General features: G+C 44.4%; 1 protein-coding gene and 1 long non-coding RNA gene across 5 annotated transcripts in view; one reads left to right on the top strand and one right to left on the bottom strand.

Moving 5' to 3' along the window:
• The window catches only part of ZFHX3 (zinc finger homeobox 3), a 238,732-nt gene extending 223,224 nt beyond the window's left edge, over positions 1-15,508 (top strand). The window contains exons 8-10 of one of the 2 annotated variants that reach the window (XM_039222154.1): positions 2,897-2,999; positions 4,218-9,647; positions 13,307-14,979. In XM_039222154.1, the coding sequence (XP_039078085.1) occupies positions 2,897-2,999; positions 4,218-9,647; positions 13,307-14,979 (7,206 nt within the window). Of the gene's footprint in view, positions 1-2,896; positions 3,000-4,217; positions 9,648-13,306 lie in introns of both variants that reach the window. The other variant, XM_039222163.1, reaches the window with a different exon arrangement.
• The window catches only part of LOC120223941, a 163,338-nt gene that overhangs the window by 10,092 nt on the left and 130,880 nt on the right, over positions 1-22,366 (bottom strand). Inside the window, exon 3 of one of the 3 annotated variants that reach the window (XR_005526420.1) lies at positions 10,527-10,577. The exons of 1 other annotated variant lie outside the window; for it this stretch is intronic. This is a non-coding gene — a long non-coding RNA (uncharacterized LOC120223941). Of the gene's footprint in view, positions 1-10,526; positions 10,578-14,922; positions 14,981-22,366 lie in introns of those variants that run through there. One more of the 3 variants, XR_005526416.1, reaches the window with a different exon arrangement.

The raw sequence follows: 22,366 nt of genomic DNA on the forward strand, positions 1-22,366 counted from the left end.
CAGAGGGACTGCCTTTCCCGGTGACTTTCAGCTACTCAGTCAAAGGCTGTGGCTAAGATAGTCTGAACCTTCCACACAATTTGGTAGTCAGGACCAGAAAACAAGGTGAGGGGGGGTGCCAAGGTGTGTCAAAGGAACTCTGCCTTTGGCCAACTCTTCTTTCCTTCACTGAGCCATTGGCAGGACTAAATTTATGGTGCTTTACAAAAATGCATGCAGAGTTTGAGTCAAAATCTTTAGAAACTAGGGAGGAGAGGGAGGAATGAACACAGGCACAGGATCTTTAGTGTTTGAGGGCTGCCGTGGAGTGCTCCAGTAGCCTGTGCAGGAAGGAGGCTTCCAATTTCAACCTCTGTGTTGAGACGCATGTGCAAGTACACCCTACCAGACTTTCTGGATCCTCAGGATACCCTTTAGGTAGATTTCTCTTTGCCTCCTGGGAATTTCTTGCCCATCAAAATTTTATATACCAAACCTTCCCCCACCCCCAGAGAATTTGGGGGCACTACAGATGAGAAGTTGCAGGTAGATAAAAGTAATAACTTAAACACATATGGGGGTAAGACTTAGAGGTTTGGAGGCCCAGATTAAGATGCAGAGGAGCATGTGAGGTTGATGATTATATTTCGGGAAGAGTTAATTGATGGAAGGTGAAGGCAGACAAAGAACCTCTGCTTACTGCCTTCTTGAATCCCAATCAGGAATTATGATTAAAGTCGCGGCGAGACAACAGAGGGCTGATGAATTGGTGCCTTTTTTTTTCCTTTTTTGCCGTCATTCACACTTGATTGACTTCAACCTTTCAAGTGCAAAAGTCTCTCTTTTCCATTATTATTCATAGCCATCTGAGTTTTTCTAATTAAAGTGTATGAAAACAATTACTGATCCGTCGTACTGAGTCTGTTAGAGGGGATGTCTGCCTTACTGTAATGCGTATAAAAAGCCCACAGTTTTCTATAATGATGTGCAGCTGAGGTGTTAGATAATTTTATTCTTTTTTACTCTGTAGGGTTTTTTTTTTTATTTCTCGTGATTCATTTTTCATAATTCCTAAAGATCCCTGGAAAGGACTGATCCTGCAGCTACAACCGAGAAAGGAGGTGGGGGGGAGTCTTTTTTCCTTTCCCTTTCTCCCCCTCTTGCCCCCAACCTCGTGCTCCCCCTCGGCTGAGGACTATAAATTAATCGGTGACCTTTCACTTCTTGGATTCCCGCTGGACTCCCCAACCACACTGGTCAGAAATGCTTTCTATTAAAAAGAAAATAGATGGAATGAGTTTGGCAATCTCTGCTCCATTCCTAATGATTCATCAACAGCTAGCCTTAACCAGCTGCTGACGAGCTTTGTGTGAGGGTGCAGATGTCTTGGGAGCAGGAATTCTGTGTCACGCACACTCACCTGCCATGCACCTGCTCTTCATAAACATGAGCTTTCTCACAACCCTTCTCCATAGCGCCTGTTGCTTAATTTTTGCACCTTATCAGCATCTAGACTGCTGAAATTATTCTAATACCCCTACAGGCATTGAGGTGTTACCTTTTTGGTGTTTATGGGGATTGTTGTTTGGGTTTCCCCTAGGACTGGAGCCTGTCACTGATGTTTCTAGGGAACACGTCAGCAGCTGTTTTGAGCAAGGCCAGGATCTTCAAACCATTAAAAATAATTTATTTAAAATATTTGATTTTGAACAGTAATCTAGGTGTTCCAGTATTTGTGACCACAAGTAAAGATACTGAGATACTGGAGTTTCATGGGAAGAGAATTCCTTCTGGTAGGGCTGGATGCCATGTAGGAAGGAAGGCTAAGGGTGTGACTGTAGTTTCTGTTCAGCTAATTTCTTAGTCTGTCATCAAACTGGAGACAATTTCTAATTCATATAGCAATATCATCGCCTACTACCTTTCCACCACATACTGGCCAAAGGGATATTTCTTTTGTTTAAACGAAGAACATCTTATCCTTACACTGGATTTAAGGACTGCTTATCACATTAATGTTGGGTAAATGATCGCTTGTTTAGACAAAGTTTCCAGCCAGATGGCAGAGGAGCCTAGAGAAATGTCTGAGTATCTGACCTAAAATTATAGCTCTTTTGATCCAGGCTGATTCTGGAGTTAGTGATATTAGTAAGCAATAGCCACATGGTCAAGGTGGGGCTGCCCTGGTATAGGACACTGTGCAGGGCGCCCTGTGTGGCTGGGACATCGCATCAGAGGGAACCGCTGGCCAGAGTACCTTGAGCAAAGACCCCAAAGGAAATCCTGACCGAAGTCATAAGAAATGCTCATTTGCACTTGATCTAGCTTCTAAAGGGTTACAAAATGTTGTTTCCTGGAGAATCTGCCAGTGTGTCTGCGTGTCCTTAGCCTTCTCTTTGTTCTATCCTCTTCTTCTTACCCTTTCCTTCGCTCTTATTCCCCTCCTCTTCTTGCCTGAATACATTTTGAAAACAGTACTACAATGCTCCCTGCTTCAAGATTACGGTGTACTTTACTAGGTATGATTTAATTAGGGCCCTTATTATGTTTTCAGCAGCTTAAGGTGGGCCTTTCAACTTATCTACCTAATTGGTTGCACAAGAAGTTTCACAGCCCATGACAAAACATTGTCAGTGATCAAAGTCAAAATTCTGCATAAAGGAAAAATATTAATAATAAGATTATTCTTCAAGTGTGCACTGCTAATTATGTCCAGAATGTAACCGTAGAAACACTTTTGACTGATGTGAGCTTTGTCTAATAAACATGAATCTTCAGTGAGCTATGAAAAGTGACACTTCCAGCTTTATACTGGTGAAGGCTAATTTTGCTTATTAAATAATTTTTACACATTTCCCTGTTTTGTGTCTCTCCTCTCCATTTGACTCTCGTCATTTCTGTGTCCCTTATTTCTCAGGTGACCACCCCTGAGATGGTGATGCCCAGCAGCATGTTCCTCCCAGCAGCTGTTCCAGATCGAGACGGGAACTCCAATTTGGAGGAAGCAGGAAAGCAGCCTGGTTAGTGTCATTTTTGATCCCTAGAATGGGACATATTGGGTCAAAATGTTCACCGAATAAGAGTGCCAAGAATCCTTTACAATACTCCTAAGGTGAATGTAATTGATCAAGAGATGAGGGCCACTTTATATATACTCTGGCTCCTGGCATGTATTTGTACACTGTTCAGATGGTTTAAAGTGAGAGAAAATAAGGGGAGAACCAGTGGGATTGTGGTGGACACATGTCCCCTTAGATCATACATTTAGGAACTGAATAACCAGAGACACTCAGTCAATAGAACCATGAGTGACTCACCATTCTAAGCTGTTCAGCACTCTTATTAGGGACTTTTGCATCACATGAGTGATTTGGGGGCACTGCTCTCTAGGAGCCTCCTTGCACAAAGTTCTTCTTTTGAGTCTTCTGGGGTTGCCTTAGATCCCAGTGTAGAGGTACATTTGGAAAGAACATTGTTTTACACATGGATACTGGTGCCCATGGTATTTCCTAGCTAGATGGATCATTAGACCTCCATTTATGAGGGTCTCCTACATCTTTCACCTCTTGTCAGCAGCTAATATTTAGGCTGGGAAGACTTCAGCCACATTACTGGCCAGTCTACTTCCTCCTTTGTGATGACAGCTGACTTTTTTTTTTTTTTTTTTTTAAAGGGTCAGAATATATATGGGTGTAGAAAAAAAATGCCTTTTAATAATTGGCCGCTTAATGTGAATAGAGATGACAATCAAAAGTAATGTTATAACAAGAAATTAAGCTAAAAAATATATTCCAGAATTTCTTGTATTACAATGGGACAGCAGTTGTCTTAAATCCCCCCAACCTAGGATGGCATTAATTGACATATTCTGCAGTTCAGGTCCATGTAAAAACAGAATCCAGTCTAAGATAAGTAACCTGCAAATCCATTCTCGAGAAATTCAAGATGCTGAGTCAAGCAACAGAATGTTGTGTAAAAGATCTGTGATATGACAGAAGACTAGTATGAGTGAAACTGTTTTTTTGTATTTCCTTTTACTTGTACCCTCTTTTCGTGTGCACTTGCTTATAATATGCATTCTTTGCAGGGGCTATATGGAGAGAGTCTGCGTTCCAGTTGGGTATTTTTCTTATAAGATTCTGTATTTGTGAGGACTTGCTGAGTAGATCGCTCTGGGTGCCATCTTTGAAACCAAGCCTTCTGTATCACTGGGCTTGATATATATTCATTTTTTACAGAAACGTCAGAGGATCTGGGAAAGAACGTCTTGCCCTCTGTAAGCACAGAGCACAGCGGAGATTTGAAACCTTCTCCCGCTGACCCAGGGGCTGTGAGAGAAGATGCGGGCTTCCTATGCTGGAAGAAGGGGTGCAACCAGGTTTTCAAAACTTCTGCCACTCTTCAGACCCACTTCAATGAGGTTCATGCCAAGCGGCCTCAGCTGCCTGTGTCAGATCGCCATGTATACAAGTATCGCTGTAATCAATGCAGCTTGGCTTTCAAGACCATTGAAAAGCTACAGCTCCATTCTCAGTACCACGTGATCAGAGCTGCCACTATGTGCTGTCTTTGTCAACGTAGTTTCCGAACTTTCCAGGCTCTGAAAAAGCACCTCGAGACAAGCCACCTGGAGTTGAGTGAGGCTGACATCCAACAGCTTTATGGGGGCCTTCTGGCCAATGGGGACCTCCTGGCAATGGGAGACCCTACCCTGGCGGAGGACCACACCATAATTGTTGAGGAAGACAAGGAGGAGGAGAGTGACTTGGAAGATAAACAGAGCCCAACAGGCAGCGACTCTGGGTCAGTACAAGAAGACTCAGGCTCAGAGCCAAAGAGAGCTCTACCTTTCAGGAAAGGCCCCAACTTCACCATGGAAAAATTTCTAGACCCTTCTCGCCCTTACAAGTGTACCGTCTGTAAGGAATCCTTCACTCAAAAAAATATCCTATTAGTGCACTACAATTCTGTCTCCCACCTGCATAAGTTAAAGAGAGCCCTTCAAGAGTCGGCAACTGGTCAGCCAGAACCCACCAGCAGCCCAGACAACAAACCTTTCAAGTGTAACACTTGTAACGTGGCCTATAGCCAGAGTTCCACTTTGGAGATCCACATGAGGTCTGTGTTGCATCAAACCAAGGCCCGAGCAGCTAAGCTAGAGGCTGCTAGTGGCAACAGCAATGGAACTGGGAATACTAGCAGTGTCTCACTGAGCTCCTCCACCCCAAGTCCTGTGAGCACCAGTGGCAGTAACACCTTTACCACCACCAATCCAAGCAGTGCTGGCATCACTTCGAGCTCCAACTTACTGAGCCAAGTACCTGCTGAAAGCATGGGGATGCCGCCCCTGGGGAATCCCATCAGTGCCAACATCACTTCCCCTTCAGAGCCCAAGGAGGCCAATCGGAAGAAGCTGGCAGATATGATTGCATCCAGGCAGCAACAGCAGCAGCAGCAGCAGCAGCAGCAACAACAAGCACAGACACTGGCCCAGGCTCAAGTTCAGGCTCATTTGCAACAGGAGCTGCAGCAGCAGGCTGCCCTGATCCAGTCTCAGCTGTTTAATCCCACCCTCCTTCCTCACTTCCCCATGACCACAGAGACCCTGCTGCAGCTCCAGCAGCAGCAGCATCTCCTCTTCCCCTTCTACATCCCCAGTGCAGAGTTCCAGCTCAACCCTGAGGTGAGCCTGCCCGTGACCAGTGGGGCGCTGACGCTGACGGGGACAGGTTCAGGCCTGCTGGATGATCTGAAGGCTCAGGTTCAGATCCCACCGCAGAGCCACCAGCAGATCCTACAACAGCAGAGCCAACTGTCTCTGCCCCAGAGCCACTCTGCCCTTCTGCAGCCAAGCCAGCACCCCGAAAAGAAAAACAAACTGATTGTCAAAGAAAAGGAAAAGGAAAGCCAGAGAGAGAGGGACAGTGCTGAGGTGGGAGAGGGCAACCCGGGACCCAAGGAATCACTGCCGGATGCTTTGAAGGCTAAAGAAAAGAAAGAGTTGGCACCAGCAGGTAGTTCCGAGCCTTCCATGCTCCCTCCACGCATCGCCTCAGATGCGAGAGGGAATGCCACCAAGGCTTTACTGGAGAACTTTGGCTTTGAGCTGGTCATTCAGTACAACGAGAACAAACAGAAGGTGCAGAAGAAGAATGGGAAGACTGAGCAGGGAGAGAACCTGGAAAAGCTGGAGTGTGACTCCTGTGGCAAGTTATTTTCTAACATCTTGATTTTAAAAAGTCATCAAGAGCATGTTCACCAAAACTACTTTCCCTTTAAGCAGCTAGAGAGATTTGCAAAACAGTACCGAGAGCACTACGATAAACTGTACCCCCTGAGGCCCCAGACCCCGGAACCCCCGCCCCCTCCCCCGCCACCCCCTCCTCCACCCCCTCTTCCTGCAGCACCGCCTCAGCCAGCTTCCACGCCAGCCATCCCTGCATCAGCCCCGCCCATCACGTCACCGACGATCGCACCGACCCAGCCATCTGTGCCACTCACCCAGCTCTCCATGCCCATGGAGCTGCCCATCTTCTCACCACTGATGATGCAGACGATGCCACTGCAGACCTTGCCGGCTCAGCTGCCCCCTCAACTTGGACCTGTGGAGCCTCTGCCTGCAGACCTGGCCCAGCTGTACCAGCATCAGCTCAATCCAAGCCTGCTCCAGCAGCAGAACAAGAGGCCTCGCACCAGGATCACAGATGACCAGCTCCGGGTCCTGCGACAGTATTTTGACATTAACAACTCCCCCAGTGAAGAGCAGATCAAAGAAATGGCAGACAAGTCTGGGTTGCCCCAGAAGGTGATCAAGCACTGGTTCAGAAACACCCTCTTCAAAGAGCGGCAGCGTAACAAGGATTCCCCTTACAACTTTAGCAATCCTCCTATCACCAGCCTGGAGGAGCTCAAGATTGACTCCCGGCCCCCTTCCCCTGAACCTCAGAAGCAGGAGTACTGGGGAAGCAAGAGGTCTTCAAGAACAAGGTTTACCGACTACCAGCTGAGGGTCCTACAGGACTTCTTTGATGCCAATGCTTACCCAAAGGATGACGAATTTGAGCAACTCTCTAATTTACTGAACCTTCCAACCCGAGTCATAGTGGTGTGGTTTCAAAATGCCCGACAGAAGGCCAGGAAAAATTACGAGAATCAGGGGGAGGGCAAAGATGGAGAGCGGCGCGAGCTTACAAATGATAGGTATATTCGAACAAGCAACTTGAACTACCAGTGCAAAAAATGCAGCCTGGTGTTTCAGCGCATCTTTGATCTCATCAAGCATCAGAAGAAGCTGTGTTACAAAGATGAGGATGAGGAGGGGCAGGATGACAGCCAAAATGAGGATTCCATGGATGCCATGGAAATCCTAACACCCACTAGCTCCTCCTGCAGCACCCCAATGCCCTCACAGGCATACAGTGCCCCAGCACCATCGGCCAACACAGCTTCCTCCGCTTTCTTACAGCTTACAGCGGAGGCTGACGAACTGGCCACTTTTAGTTCAAAAACAGAGGCAAGTGATGAGAAACCAAAGCAGGCTGAACCTCCCAGTGCACAGCCAAGCCAAACCCAAGAAAAGCAAGGACAACCAAAGGCAGAGCTGCAGCAGCAAGAGCAGCCAGAGCAAAAGACAAACACAGCCCAGCAGAAGCTCCCACAGCTTACTTCCCCTGCCGCATTACCACAGCCTCCTCCACAAGCACCCCCGCCTCAGTGCCCCTTACCCCAGTCAAGCCCCAGTCCTTCCCAGCTCTCCCACCTGCCCCTCAAGCCCCTCCACACGTCAACTCCTCAACAGTTGGCAAACCTACCTCCTCAGCTAATCCCCTACCAGTGTGACCAATGTAAGTTGGCATTTCCATCGTTTGAGCACTGGCAGGAGCATCAGCAGCTTCATTTCCTGAGTGCACAGAATCAGTTCATCCACCCCCAGTTTTTGGACAGGTCACTGGATATGCCTTTCATGCTGTTTGACCCTAATAACCCACTCCTGGCGAGCCAGCTGCTCTCTGGGGCCATACCTCAGATTCCAGCCAGCTCAGCCACTTCTCCTTCAACTCCAACCTCCACAATGAACACTCTGAAGAGGAAGCTGGAGGAAAAGGCCAGTGCAAGCCCTGGAGAAAATGACAGTGGGACAGGAGGAGAAGAACCTCAGAGAGACAAGCGTTTGAGAACAACTATTACACCAGAACAGCTAGAAATTCTGTACCAAAAGTATCTATTAGACTCCAATCCAACTCGAAAGATGCTGGATCACATTGCGCATGAGGTAGGCTTGAAGAAACGTGTGGTACAAGTATGGTTTCAGAATACACGAGCCCGGGAACGGAAAGGACAGTTCCGGGCTGTGGGCCCAGCCCAGGCCCATAGGAGATGCCCATTTTGCAGAGCACTCTTCAAAGCCAAGACTGCCCTCGAGGCTCATATCCGGTCCCGTCACTGGCATGAAGCCAAGAGAGCTGGCTACAACCTCACTCTGTCTGCAATGCTCTTAGACTGTGATGGGGGACTCCAGATGAAAGGAGATATTTTTGATGGAACCAGCTTTTCCCACCTACCCCCAAGTGGTAGTGATGGCCAAGGTGTTCCCCTCTCACCTGTGAGTAAAACTATGGAGTTGTCTCCCAGAACTCTTCTTAGCCCTTCTTCCATCAAGGTGGAAGGGATTGAAGACTTTGAAAGCCCCTCCATGTCCTCAGTTAATCTGAACTTTGACCAAACCAAGCTGGACAACGACGACTGTTCCTCTGTCAACACAGCAATCACAGATACCACTACTGGAGATGAGGGCAATGCAGATAATGATAGTGCAACAGGAATAGCAACTGAAACCAAATCCTCCTCTGCACCCAATGAAGGGTTGACCAAAGCGGCCATGATGGCAATGTCTGAGTATGAAGATCGGTTGTCATCGGGTCTGGTCAGTCCAGCCCCAAGCTTTTACAGCAAGGAATATGACAATGAAGGTACAGTGGACTATAGTGAAACCTCAAGCCTTGCAGACCCCTGCTCCCCAAGTCCTGGTGCAAGTGGGTCAGCAGGCAAATCTGGAGACAGTGGGGATCGGCCAGGGCAGAAACGTTTTCGTACTCAGATGACCAATCTGCAGCTCAAAGTCCTGAAGTCATGCTTTAATGACTACAGGACACCCACTATGCTAGAGTGTGAGGTCCTGGGCAATGATATTGGACTGCCAAAGAGAGTTGTTCAGGTCTGGTTCCAGAATGCCCGAGCAAAAGAAAAGAAGTCCAAGTTAAGCATGGCCAAGCATTTTGGTATAAACCAAACAAGTTACGAGGGACCGAAAACAGAGTGCACTTTGTGTGGCATCAAGTACAGCGCTAGGCTGTCTGTACGTGACCATATCTTTTCCCAACAGCATATCTCCAAAGTTAAAGACACCATTGGAAGCCAGTTGGACAAGGAGAAAGAATACTTTGACCCAGCCACTGTACGTCAGTTGATGGCTCAACAAGAGTTGGACCGGATTAAAAAGGCCAATGAGGTCCTTGGACTGGCAGCTCAGCAGCAAGGGATGTTTGACAACGCCCCTCTTCAGGCTCTCAACCTTCCTACAGCATATCCAGCGCTCCAGGGCATTCCTCCTGTGTTGCTCCCCGGCCTCAACAGCCCCTCCTTGCCGGGCTTTACTCCATCCAACACAGGTGCGTTCTGCTGTAGGTGATTCTTGTAGCATTTTGTTCTGTGGCTACCACCCAAAATCTCTTGAATGTTGGATAGGAAGAAGCTTTCCTTTCTACTTCTTTAACAGCAACAAAACTTCTGGTCCCTTTCATTGAGTCTCCCTAGTGCTGTTGTGTATATGGTTTTATGATGTCCCAATCTTAGGGATAAGACCTCCCCACCCCCGGGTAGGAAGAGTCTTCTCTGAAATCATTCTCAGTCCTGTGTTCAGTAGCAACACCAGGGTGTGTGCTATAGAGAAGAACTTGAAGGTCCTGGCATCCTTAATCCTGAGGAAGTTCAAGAAAGAGGTTTTCATCATAGACCCTTCCAGTCAGTCTTTGAGAAAATGTCACTCCCATGGAGATATTTGTTGAAAAAAAAAAAATACATTTGAACATCTAGCTAATTCTGAATTGTGCCATTTGGAAACTGTTTCAAGAAAATTTAAGTCAAGTCCTTGTTCTTACCTGTGGTTCCTGCCCCTGTTTTTAGAGAGCTGTCTGGCAGAACTGCTATCTGGAGGAAGCTCTCCTATATGGATCCTTACTTCTGGCCGTCTTATCTAGCCAGAATAAAAGTGCCATATCAGTTTCTAATGGGACTCTCTTTGTACTCGAATGCACTGACCATGAATCTTGTATTGGGCAATATGGTTCTGAATCTCTGGAAGATTAATGGCCAGAAACATTAATGGTCATTTTTTAGGGGTCTTCTGTCACCCCTTCATTTCCTTTTGCCCATCTCTCTTTCCTCCCTGCAGGCTCCTAATTCACACATATACTTGGTACTCTTACTTTTCTACTTAATATGGAGTTTGATAATTTGCACCTCTTTCTTGTTCCTCCTCCTTTGTCCTTACCTGTCTTTTCTGGAGCCAGCTCTCTTCCCTAAATTGGACCTCCAGGATCCTGTGAAACATAGGCACAAGTCAGCAAGTTTCCCCCGTGGCCTGCATTGACCACTGTACCTTTACCAAAGGAGTACCTTTACCTTTAGAGTTCCTCCTTGCCTCAAAACGTGCCCCTTTTCCCAGGGGTTGAAGCATTAAGATGTAAGTCATTGCTTATATTTGTTGGCAAGAAATGTTGCAGAATTATCCTAAAGCCAGCTAGACATAAGCCAAGATCAAGCTATGATTAGTGTCTAGGACTGAATTACCCTTGCAGCTCAGGACCTTGGCAAAAGGGCTTAGGATGGCCCAACATTTCATAAAAATGTGAAAAAAAATTAGAACCAGAATGTCTGATCTATTCCCCTTGTTTTACAGATGAGAAAACTGAGGGCCAGAGAGGTCAAGACCATTCAGCAAACTAGGGTAGGAGCCAGAGCTTCCACCCAGGCCTCCAGGCTCCCAGTACTATGTACTCCTTCCACACCACCCAATATGAGCCAGTCAGTCAACAGGTATATGTTTAGAGCTGTCCAGGTTCTGACCACTAAGAGTGGACTCAAGATAGAAAAATACACTCTTAATAATTAGATGCAGGCAGGTGTGCCCTAGTTACCCTGTACCGTAGCTCCCAGGAGCACTGGATCTGGAATGGGGGAAGGAACCTGTATTTATATGTCAGGCCCAATGGTAAACTATTTAGATATCACCTTTCATTTAGGCCCTGCAACCATCTACTGTAGAAGGCTGAGGTTCTGCACAGTCAGTTGGCATGAGGCCACATAGCAACTGTGTGTCAAACACAATCCATACTGCATCAGTTTGTCTCCAGAGGTACGTGACAAGTATCAGGGTGATGAGGGGCCTTGCTTGGTTCTAATCTTACAGATGAGCAAAAAATGAGGCCACAGAATTATTCTGAGAATATATTTAGCTACTGTATCAAACATGGCTAGTGCAGAGCTTGGTAAATAGATCAAGTGTTCCATAAATCCTTCTAACCTGGATCTTTGTCCTGAAAGCCTGATGCCACAGAGAGAGAAATGTCTAGATGTTTTTGCATTGCCTTGCTGATCTTTGGCTTTGGCTCCAACCTAAAACTTGGAGCAGATGGAAAGAGCCACATCCTAACTTGTCAACTTAATAATCCAGTTTCTCTCCATCTTATTTGTGCCAGTTTAACCAATGAACCTTTACTGGGTTTTTCTGAGTCACCTACATGTCTCTGGTTCCAGTCCTTTCTGTGCATTGAAGAAACTGGAAGACCTAATCTCAGTGATTCCTTTGTGCTGTTTTCACACAGTAGATTAATGCTGCTCCACAAAGCTGAGGGAAGCATCCTTCTTGGCTTTCCAAATATTAATGGATATTCTTCTGGGATTGACAGCTTGTGGCAACCTTGTCTTCTTCATTTTACATTTGAGGGTTTTTAAATGCTGCTCCACGATGAAGTCAACGTTGTCTTCACCCAGGTCTGCACTTCCATGTGTTTTTTTTCTTACGAGGCCAGTGTCATGTTATAGAACACCCAATCCTAGATTTCTGGCAGAAGGTGGGCCAGATGAAATAGTGAGGAGCTGTGGGGTATAATTTTACATTTTGGTGTGCTCTGAAGTGAAAGGATGAATATGGTCTAGTTTCTGAAGTGTGTTGCATGTAATGATCTGAGGTCCACTGCCTGTGAATTCTTCTCGTCAGCATACCTGATCTCGCTTTCTCACACTGGCATCCCCTTCTACCACCACCTTGGTGTATCAGTAGCAATGTGATCTTCCATCACCCTGGAACAAAAGACAGACTCAAACCAGGAGAGTACTTTGGGCAAGGGAGGATATTCAGCTCTGGGCTGGGTGAAGGCTTCACAAGTAGAGTATGACTGTGGATGGGGTTGTAACCCATGTGGGCCTGGTGACATGGTCAAAGACCTTTGCTACTCACAAGCAGGGGTAGATTGCCATGTCTTTGGTACCACATTTTGGGCCCTTCCATTTCTGATAGTGCTTTTCTCCTTTCCCTGTGGCTGGTTTCTCAAGCAACTGCAGGCTTTGTATATGTCATTCAAATTGGTAGAAAGACAGCATGTTCATTTCTCCAGCAAACTATTCGTAGATGGTTACATTTTTCCAAAGATTTGTTAAAGCAGAGTAGCTGAGCCAAGGTACTGAGACAGCTTTCCGTAAATGGATTGTTTTTAGTTATTCCCATTGCTCTTCTCTTTGTCCTCTTAACACGCCCACTCCGCTTATAGCACTAGAGGTCAGAGAGGTGCGTACATGTGTTTGTTCACTTTTGTTTTGGTTTTGTTCACAGGTTTCTTGCTTTTACTCTCTTCTTCTGTTACTTCCCTCCTCTACAACTTCTGGTGAGGCTGCTTAGCTGTACTATTTCCGTGGAGCTTTGATTAAGGCCTTTGGTTCACATGGGTCCCAGTTGGAACTAGCTGTTTGGTGGAACTCAGCAAAGAAAGAAAATATGAATTAGTGGGTGTGGTGCTTGTGGTAGGAAGGTGTTAGAAGCTATTTAGCTGAAAAGGGTAATAGGGGAGCTGACCCAGGGTTGGGTACTGATTAGAATACAAGGCTATCCAACCCTGAGCCTAGTGAGACACCTCTATTGAAAATGGTGGTTCTGAGAGGATCTTTCAGATTTAAACCTTGAGATCTCTGACTTTGTGCCAGTGACACAAGTAAGATGGCTTGAGCTTCAGCCTCACCACCCCAGACTGACATATGGTTCTGTCTGTTGCAGCTTTAACGTCTCCTAAACCGAACTTGATGGGTCTGCCCAGCACAACAGTTCCTTCCCCTGGCCTCCCCACATCTGGATTACCAAATAAACCGTCCTCAGCATCGCTGAGCTCCCCGACCCCAGCACAAGCCACCATGGCGATGGCCCCTCAGCAACCACCCCAACCCCAGCAGCAGCCACAGGTGCAGCCGCCGCCGCCCGCAGCCCAGCCACCACCTGCACCACAGCTCCCACCCCAACAGCAGCAACAGCAGCGCAAGGACAAAGACAGTGAGAAGGTCAAGGAGAAGGAAAAGGCACACAAAGGGAAAGGGGAGCCCCTCCCTGTCCCCAAGAAGGAGAAAGGAGAGGCCCCCACAGCGGCCACGGCCACAATCTCAGCCCCGCTGCCCGCCATGGAATATGCAGTGGACCCTGCACAGCTGCAGGCCCTGCAGGCAGCCTTGACTTCGGACCCCACAGCGTTGCTCACGAGCCAGTTCCTTCCTTACTTTGTACCAGGCTTCTCTCCTTACTATGCCCCCCAGATCCCCGGCACCCTGCAGAGTGGGTACCTGCAGCCTATGTATGGCATGGAAGGCCTGTTCCCCTACAGCCCTGCACTGTCGCAGGCCCTGATGGGGCTGTCCCCGGGCTCCCTACTGCAGCAGTACCAGCAATACCAGCAGAGTCTGCAGGAGGCGATCCAGCAGCAGCAGCAGCGGCAACTACAGCAGCAGCAGCAGCAAAAAGTGCAGCAGCAGCAGCCCAAAGCAAGCCAAACCCCAGTCCCCCAGGGGGCTGCTTCCCCAGACAAAGACCCTGCCAAAGAATCCCCCAAACCAGAAGAGCAGAAAAACGCACCCCGTGAGGTGTCCCCCCTCCTGCCGAAACCCCCCGAAGAGCCAGAAGCAGAAAGCAAAAGTGCGGACTCCCTCTACGACCCCTTCATTGTTCCAAAGGTGCAGTACAAGTTGGTCTGCCGCAAGTGCCAGGCGGGCTTCGGTGACGAGGAGGCGGCAAGGAGCCACCTGAAGTCCCTCTGCTTCTTCGGCCAGTCTGTGGTGAACCTGCAAGAGATGGTGCTTCACGTCCCCACGGGCGGCGGCGGCAGTGGCAGCGGCAGCGGTGGCGGCGGCGGCGGTAGCGGCGGCGGCTCGTACCACTGCCTGGCGTGCGAGAGCGCGCTCTGTGGGGAGGAAGCTCTGAGTCAACATCTCGAGTCGGCCTTGCACAAACACAGAACAATCACGAGAGCAGCAAGAAACGCCAAAGAGCACCCTAGTTTATTACCTCACTCTGCCTGCTTCCCCGATCCTAGCACCGCATCTACCTCGCAGTCTGCCGCTCACTCAAACGACAGCCCCCCTCCCCAGTCGGCTGCCGCCCCCTCCTCGTCCTCCGCTTCCCCCCACGCCTCCAGGAAGTCTTGGCCGCAAGTGGTCTCCCGGGCTTCGGCCGCGAAGCCCCCTTCTTTTCCTCCTCTCTCCTCATCTTCAACGGTTACCTCAAGTTCATGCAGCACCTCAGGGGTTCAGCCCTCGATGCCAACAGACGACTATTCGGAGGAGTCTGACACGGATCTCAGCCAAAAGTCCGACGGACCGGCGAGCCCGGTGGAGGGTCCCAAAGACCCCAGCTGCCCCAAGGACAGTGGTCTGACCAGTGTAGGAACGGACACCTTCAGATTGTAAGCTTTGAAGATGAACAATAACAAACAAATGAATTTAAATAAAAGATTAATAACAAACCAATTTCAAAAATAGACTAACTGCAATTCCAAAGCTTCTAACCAAAAAAACAAAAAAACAAAAAAACAAAAAAAAAAGGAAAAAAAAGAAAAAGCGTGGGTTGTTTTCCCATATACCTATCTATGCCGGTGATTTTACATTCTTGTCTTTTCTTTTTTCTTTCAATATTAAAAAAACAAAACAAAAAAAAAAAAAAAACCCTTAACCCTGTTACATTGTGTCCTTTTGAAGGTACTATTGGTCTGGGAAACAGAAGTCCGCAGGGCCTCCCTAATGTCTTTGGAGCTTAAACCCCTTGTATATTTGCCCCCTTTTCAATAAACGCCCCATGTTGATAGCACAGAGGAGCCCGGCATGCACTGTATGGGAAAGCAGTCCACCTTGTTACAGTTTTAAATTTCTTACTATCTTAGCATTCAGATACCAATGGCTTGCTAAAAGAAAAAAAGAAATGTAATGTCTTTTTATTCTCAGGTCAATCGCTCACACTTTGTTCTGTTTTCAGAATCATTGTTTTATAATATATTATTTTCTCAGTTTTTCTTTTTTGTTCCAGAAAAGATTTTTTTTTTGTTTTGTTAATTTAAAAATGGGCAGAAAGTATTTGAGAAAAACAATGTGAACTGCTTTAGCTTTCTGGGGATTTAAAGGATAGCTTTTCTGCTGAAGCCAATTTCAAGGGGAAAAGTTAAGCACTCCCACTTTCAGAAAAAAAGAAAAACCCACACACAGAGTGTTGAGGACTTGTAGCTTAAAAAATAAGTTTTAAAAACTGACTTTCTGTATTTATGATAGATATGACCATTTTTGGTGTTGAGTAGATTGTTGCATTGGAAATGAACTGAAGCAGTATGGTAGATTTAAAAGGAAAAAAACCTTTTGTGTACATTTAGCTTTTTGTATGGTCCAGCTGACAGCTCCTCATTTGATGTTGTCTTGTTCATTCCTAGCAGATAGATTGCAATCCGTTGATTCGCCTAAGCTTTTCTCCCCTTTGTCCCTTAATTCCACTTTCTCCTTCCTCCTCCCACCCTATAATCTCCCACTTACGGTAGCTGCCTTCATTTCTTCGAGGGTAGCTCCAGAATTATTTTATAAAACTAAAGAATTTCAAAAGGTTCTAGGGGTCATTAGGATCCTCACAGATTATTTTTGGTTGGGGAGTTGAAACTTTTTAAAGGCATATAATTCTAGTTACCTATGTCTGTAAGCCTTGTGCCATTTATTTTTTATTTATCCTTCCTTTAGCTTTTCCTTTTATCCCTTCTTTTCCTCCTTGTTTGTAGATGCTTCAAATATTCTTTTCTTAAACTAAAGCATTTGTTTCGGTTTGTGTAATTGGGCTGTATGCTTTTCTTTCTAAAAAAGTTTTTGGTTAGGGGTTTTGTTTTTGTTTTCTTTCCTCTCAGAAAAAGAAATTTCATGCTTTAAATAAAATCCAAAGACACACCCTTTCACTGCTGATGCAGAAAAAAGGGAAAGGGTTCTTGTTACTTGAGAATTTGTTTCTGATTTAAACAAACAAGACTTAGTTTAATAAAAGAGTAAAACAAAAGATTCCCAGGTTGTTATGTGCTTCTTCTGCAAGCAGAGAGGCAACTGTTAATGACAATTCCATATACCAAAAGACACATTTTTTACTTCAAAGTTTTGTCCTTGTGTTAGGCAGTCTGAGCGGCGAGTGATCCAGAGTGCAGCCAACAAAGAAGCAGATAGCAATGTACAAAGAGCAAAAAAGGAACCGTATGCGAGGCACTTGTATTTATGTTAATATCTGTATTCCTGTAACACATAACATACACCCTTTCTCATCTTAAAACAACGGTCTGAACTTTGAAAGGAAAACTTTGTGCTGCTAAAACGTAGATTTTGGAGACAAATAGATGCTTTGCTGTTTCACTTTCATAGCCAAACATCAACAGAAACAATCTCCCCTTGCCCCAAAAGTGTGAAGTCCTTCTCCCCTTCATTCTCTTCCTTATGTTTCAAAAGGGAACTTTGAAGACTGTGAATGCAGGTTCCATTGGTCATCTTTCGGGCTTCTTTCCCCAGTGCTGAAGCCACTCAACGACTTTGCAAAAGACTGGAGCATTCCAAGATCTGAAAATGGATTTCTTTTTTTCTTTCTCCTCTTTTTCTTTTTTAGCCGGGACTATTTTATTTTTATGAATTTGTTTTTGGTTTAATGAAAGAGTAGATCCTGAACTGTTGTACATATTTCTAACTAGGCTGATGCACAGTGCAAATTCCTTTTTAAAAAAATTTTTTTAAGTAGAAATACTAAAGAGTACCATCTAACTATTCATACCAGTATCCAGTTGTAGCATAAGGTGTCAAAAACAATTACACAAAAACATTTGCTGTTTTAACAAACTATTTTCTTTTAACAAGAATTCTTGTATTTCTCCCTGTGTTTGAGATGAACATTTTTAAATTTTTAAAGTTGTACAGTTTTTGTTTTCCATTATTTTATCTTGTTTGTAACTCTATGAAATATATATATATTTTTTGCCATTTAACTGTTGTATGTTACTCTGTGTCTGTATCATATAGATAAAAAATTGTTTTTGTTTTGGGTTCTCTATGTGATACCAATTAACAATTTAACACTAGCTTTACCTGTCAAATTCTGCTAGGTTTTTTTCCTGAAAACTTTGTTTTCAAAAATGATATCGCTTGGTAATAGTGCAATTTCTATCCCTTTTCCTCATCCCTCAACTCTTAAGTTCATTTCCTTATAATTTTGCCTCCCCCTCCACAATGGTTTTTTTGTTTTTTGTTTTGTTTTTTGAGCTACTATGCCATCCTCCCTCTGTAAGGCAGAGTGACTGTCAGTGTTTTGTTATGCCATGCCTTGACCTGTGGGTGAATTTGGCAACAGTGAGGTGTTTGGGTAGACTGGCTAAGCATGCTTCCACCCACCAGTGTTTCTCAGAGGGGTTATGTGATTGTTTCATCCTGGAGTGGGTTGCACACTCGATGCTTTCCTCTACAACTCTACCACCCACATATACGTTCATTCAAAAATGAATTCTCCACATTAACACAGAAGTAGCAAAGCAGTCAGTAATGGTGACAGTCAGAGGTCAAGTATGAGCTAGTTAGATGTTTGTGGGTTGACATCCACTTTGGCTGTGACCAGTACCATTTACAAAGCATGAATTCACTACAATGCTCAACTGTTTAGATTGGTCTCACTAGGAGAGTTTAACTCCTGTCTGTTGCATAGGTAGTTGGAGTAAGATATCTCAACTCACCTTTTAAATTTGTTCTTCACCCTTACTGACACTTTATACTTTGTTTTTTTGTTTTGTTTTTTTTTTCAAATATTCCAAAGTGTGGGTTGGCACTAGACAACATTCAGCCATAGCACCATATGAACCCACCAAATGGAACTTACTTCAACCATTCTTCTTCCATCCTTCCAAAAAGAAACTTAAGAAGGAAACACACACACACACACACACACACACACACACACACAACACATTCACACAGAAAATTTTAATAAATCTAGGAAGGTTTTTTTTTAATTAAAGCTATTTAAAGAAATGAATGTGGCCAAAGTTTTACATGATTGAAAATAAAGTAAAACAGACGGCATGTGTTTAAACCTGAATTTATCAGGCATGGCAGGAAGTTGCAGGAGAGAGAGGCAGTGACCCAAGCCAGTGCACTTGATATTCATGGACATATATTTTTTTTAAATAAATTAAATTAAAACATTTTAAATAGAAGCATAAATTGAGTTGGTTGTTTGTTGGCGCTGAGATACTGCCCACTGTGAAACAAAGCTTTGACTAGTTTTTTTTTGTTTGTTTACTTTCTGGGGGGGAGGGGGGCAAGTTTGGGTAGGAAAGAAAGCATAAATGAACGTGACCCTGAGGTGAAGAGGTATATGAACAGCCTTTGCAATGTACAAAAAACAAAAAACAAAAAAACAAAAAAAAAAATAGCAAGTGAAACCAAAAATGATGTTCTTGGTGTTTTTCTATAATGTAGTCTTGTTAGCTTTTTTGTTACTGTAACAATGCTGATCTCGAACTGTACCAAAATACATGGAGACTAACAAACAGAACCACATGGAACTTTCAAAATGAAAAAAAAATTTGTCACAAAAACTTTGTTGTCATAGTTAAGTTGATTGTAGATGGTAATTGAATATACTCCTTTGAAAATATTTCATCAAGTATGTTTCCTGCTCATTGTGATACATTAAAAAAATATGAGCAAAAATTCTTGTCTTATGCCATCAGACTTTGTGTGTGTGCATGAGTGATAAAGATATTGATGACTGGCAGAGAGTGTAAATCTGAAGAGTATCTTGAGGTTACATGTACTTACTCCAAGGTACACAAGTTCCTTGGTATTTCTAAGTATCCTTGTATTTCCCATCTCCTGGTGCTCATTAAAGTGCAACATGCTTTGGCCATGATGCTGAGTAGCTTATTTCACCGAGAAGGGTAAGGCTGACAGCTTGGATAGTATCTGACCCTTCAGAACCCTAATAGTAGATATATTTTTTTCAAATATTTATATGAGAGTTTTAGACACCTGGCATAATCATGAGCAAGTTAAGTTTAGCTGATGGCCAAAAGAGAGGTAAGTTCAACCTTTCTGAGATGGGAAGTTGATCCAATGTTTATGACAGAAGGGTATGAAAGGTAAGTTGAATTAAGCTGAATTCACTACATTTACCTTTCCTAGCAAAGGATTTTTCTAAACCCTTTTTATACCAGAATTTGAGGTAAGAACAGTCTTCCAATAGTAATAGCATTGATCATTCCTATATACAAGAGAATGCTCAGTCCTCTTATAAAAAATTCTCATAACACAAAATGCCTGAAATTCATTAATAAGGAGTATATCCAAGATCAGGCCCAAAGGCCTTCCATTCATCTCTAATTTATAGCCATAGCTGATAAATAATTTATAAGATTCTAGCAACTGGGCTTGGACAGCATTGCAGACTAACTGTGACCTTGCAAGGTCTGCAGCATCTGCCCTTGGCCAACAGGGGTCTTTTCCACCCTAGGAGGTAAGCTATGAAATCCTCTTCTATTGATTCTGACAGCCATTGTCAACCCAAGTCTTTTTTCTTAGTTCCTGGAACAGGCATTCAAGAAGAGGCAGTGACCCTATTGGCTAAAAATTGCAAAGGATTCTACAACTAGCACAGGCCTTGCTAGTGCTAAGAAAGGAGAAAAGTTGGCTCCCTTGCCAATGCTAGAACCTCCATGCCAAACAAGTCATGTCACTATCCCTAATAAAATCCTGATCTTTCCCCAGGCATTGTACCTTTCTTTTGGGTGTTACTGTAGAAGCACACTGCTTCTATGGTGGTATGTTTTCTTGGTACACAGTTAGGTCACTGATCTTTCTTCTGACCCCATGAAAAGGTACCGCATGATAAAAATCATTCAGACCCAAAGCCACGTCTGGCTTTCTAAGCTATCATTATTTTAGGATCTGGCAGGATCACACTGAAACATTTTAAATGGAACTATTCTACAGAGAGGTTTTGCTGCCTCAGCTCTTTAGAGGAAGGTGACTACAATTCAAATTCTTCTACAAATAAATTTTTAACAAGAAAATAAGGGAAAAACCTTAGTGATGTTTGAGACCTTGGTATCAGAAAATCTCTAAGCACCTGAATTACATTGAAAGAGGGCTGGGCAAGGGACTCTGTTACTAGGAAAGTTTTTTCTAAAGGGAAAAAAGAAGGCTTCCAGTCAGGCTTCAGTACCATGCTCATGTGGATATTAATCTCTGTGGTATTAATAGTACCCCCCCCCCGAAAATGTGAAAGGCAACATCTTAAAATGGTTGATATGTGTTAGGTAGCTGTTTCTAATTTTGCTTTCAAGAAATGTCTGTAGTGCCTAGCTCCTGTTATAGACTAATGACCTTCCAAATCTCACTTTTAACAAGTTTACACTTTAAGTTACAAGAACACAAGCAGTTTAAGAGTCAAGTTGAAGGATGAGAAGTTTGCACCTGCTGCTCTGCTCTGCAGCCTTAATTACAGCAGGACACACGTGCTCACTCAGTTTATGCACATTACTGCTAAGGGTGGACCAGCCAAGGCTCTGGCAAAACTTGTAAAGAAATTAGTACTCTCAGGGCCATTAAAGTAGAGGCAGCTTTCCATTACTTTTTACTTCACAGCAAAGGTGTGTGTTTTCCTTCCTTCTTTCCTTCCTTCTTCCCTCCCATCCTCTTTCTTCCTTTTTAAAATTAAAGGCACATGTTTTTAAGATGTCTTAGCCAATTACTTTAGATTCCTCACAGTAGAGCTTCTTTAGTTTTAAAATTACAGGTGCAAAAGTAAATTTGTTCTTGATCCTTTATGACTGCTTCATTTCTCATTCTATGTGGAAAAAGGCTATGTAATCCAATTTATACGACCCCCTTAACATGGGAATGAGAATTTTCAGATGAACAGTTTTACTCTGGGGCCAAGATGATCTGGGCTGAGAACTGAGTGCAAAGAAGCAACTAAGAGTAGCAAGTGAGGAAGGCACCAATAAATATTCTCTGCCTCTTGAAGACTAAAAACTTATGACACTTGTTTTTCCTTGTCTTCCTATTCCCCATGCACTACTCTTTCTTAAGCCCCCTTATATGTTGCTGGCTTTTAGACCCCTTCCATAACACCTGTTATTTGCATGGTACTTGATAAATACTTTTGTAAAATTATTTCTTGCTTGTTCATTATAATGATCTATAAGGTGGGCAAAGTGGGTAACATCCTGGATGTTAAGAGGGAGGTAATGAGTGAGGGGAGAAGGCAGTAATCACGTCTTTAGCTTTTGTCCATTGCTCCTTCTTACCCCCACACAATTTCCTGAGAGACACTAAGGTGGAGCGGCTGAGAGTGTGGGCTAAGGAGTCAGACTAATGGGGTTCATTCTGGCTCAACAACTGTGAGTATGATTGTGTTATTTATTCCCACTGTAAAAGGAGGATAATGGTACCTACTTCAGAAGGTTGTTGCAAAGATTAAATAAGCTATGCAAAAATGTTCTGAACACTGTTTGGTACATACTGAGTGCTCAATATTGTTGCTACTATTTTTTGTCAGTTTTAACTCTCCATGTCTCTATTGCTGTAGGTCCCTTGGGACTGCAGTTTTTTTTTTTTTTTAATGTTAATTTATTTTTGAGAGACAGAGACAGAGTGTCAGTGGGAAAGGAGCAGAGAGAGGGAGAGAGGGGGAGAGAGAGAGAGAGAGAGAGAGAGACAGAATCCGAAGCAGGCTCCAGACTCTGTGCTGTCGGCACAGAGCCTGATGCAAGGCTCAAACCCACAAACCATGAGATCATGACCT

Source organism: Hyaena hyaena, unplaced genomic scaffold (genome assembly GCF_003009895.1).
Source record: "Hyaena hyaena isolate Hyena2069 unplaced genomic scaffold, ASM300989v1 scaffold_18, whole genome shotgun sequence".
NCBI classification, from domain to species: Eukaryota; Metazoa; Chordata; class Mammalia; order Carnivora; family Hyaenidae; genus Hyaena; species Hyaena hyaena.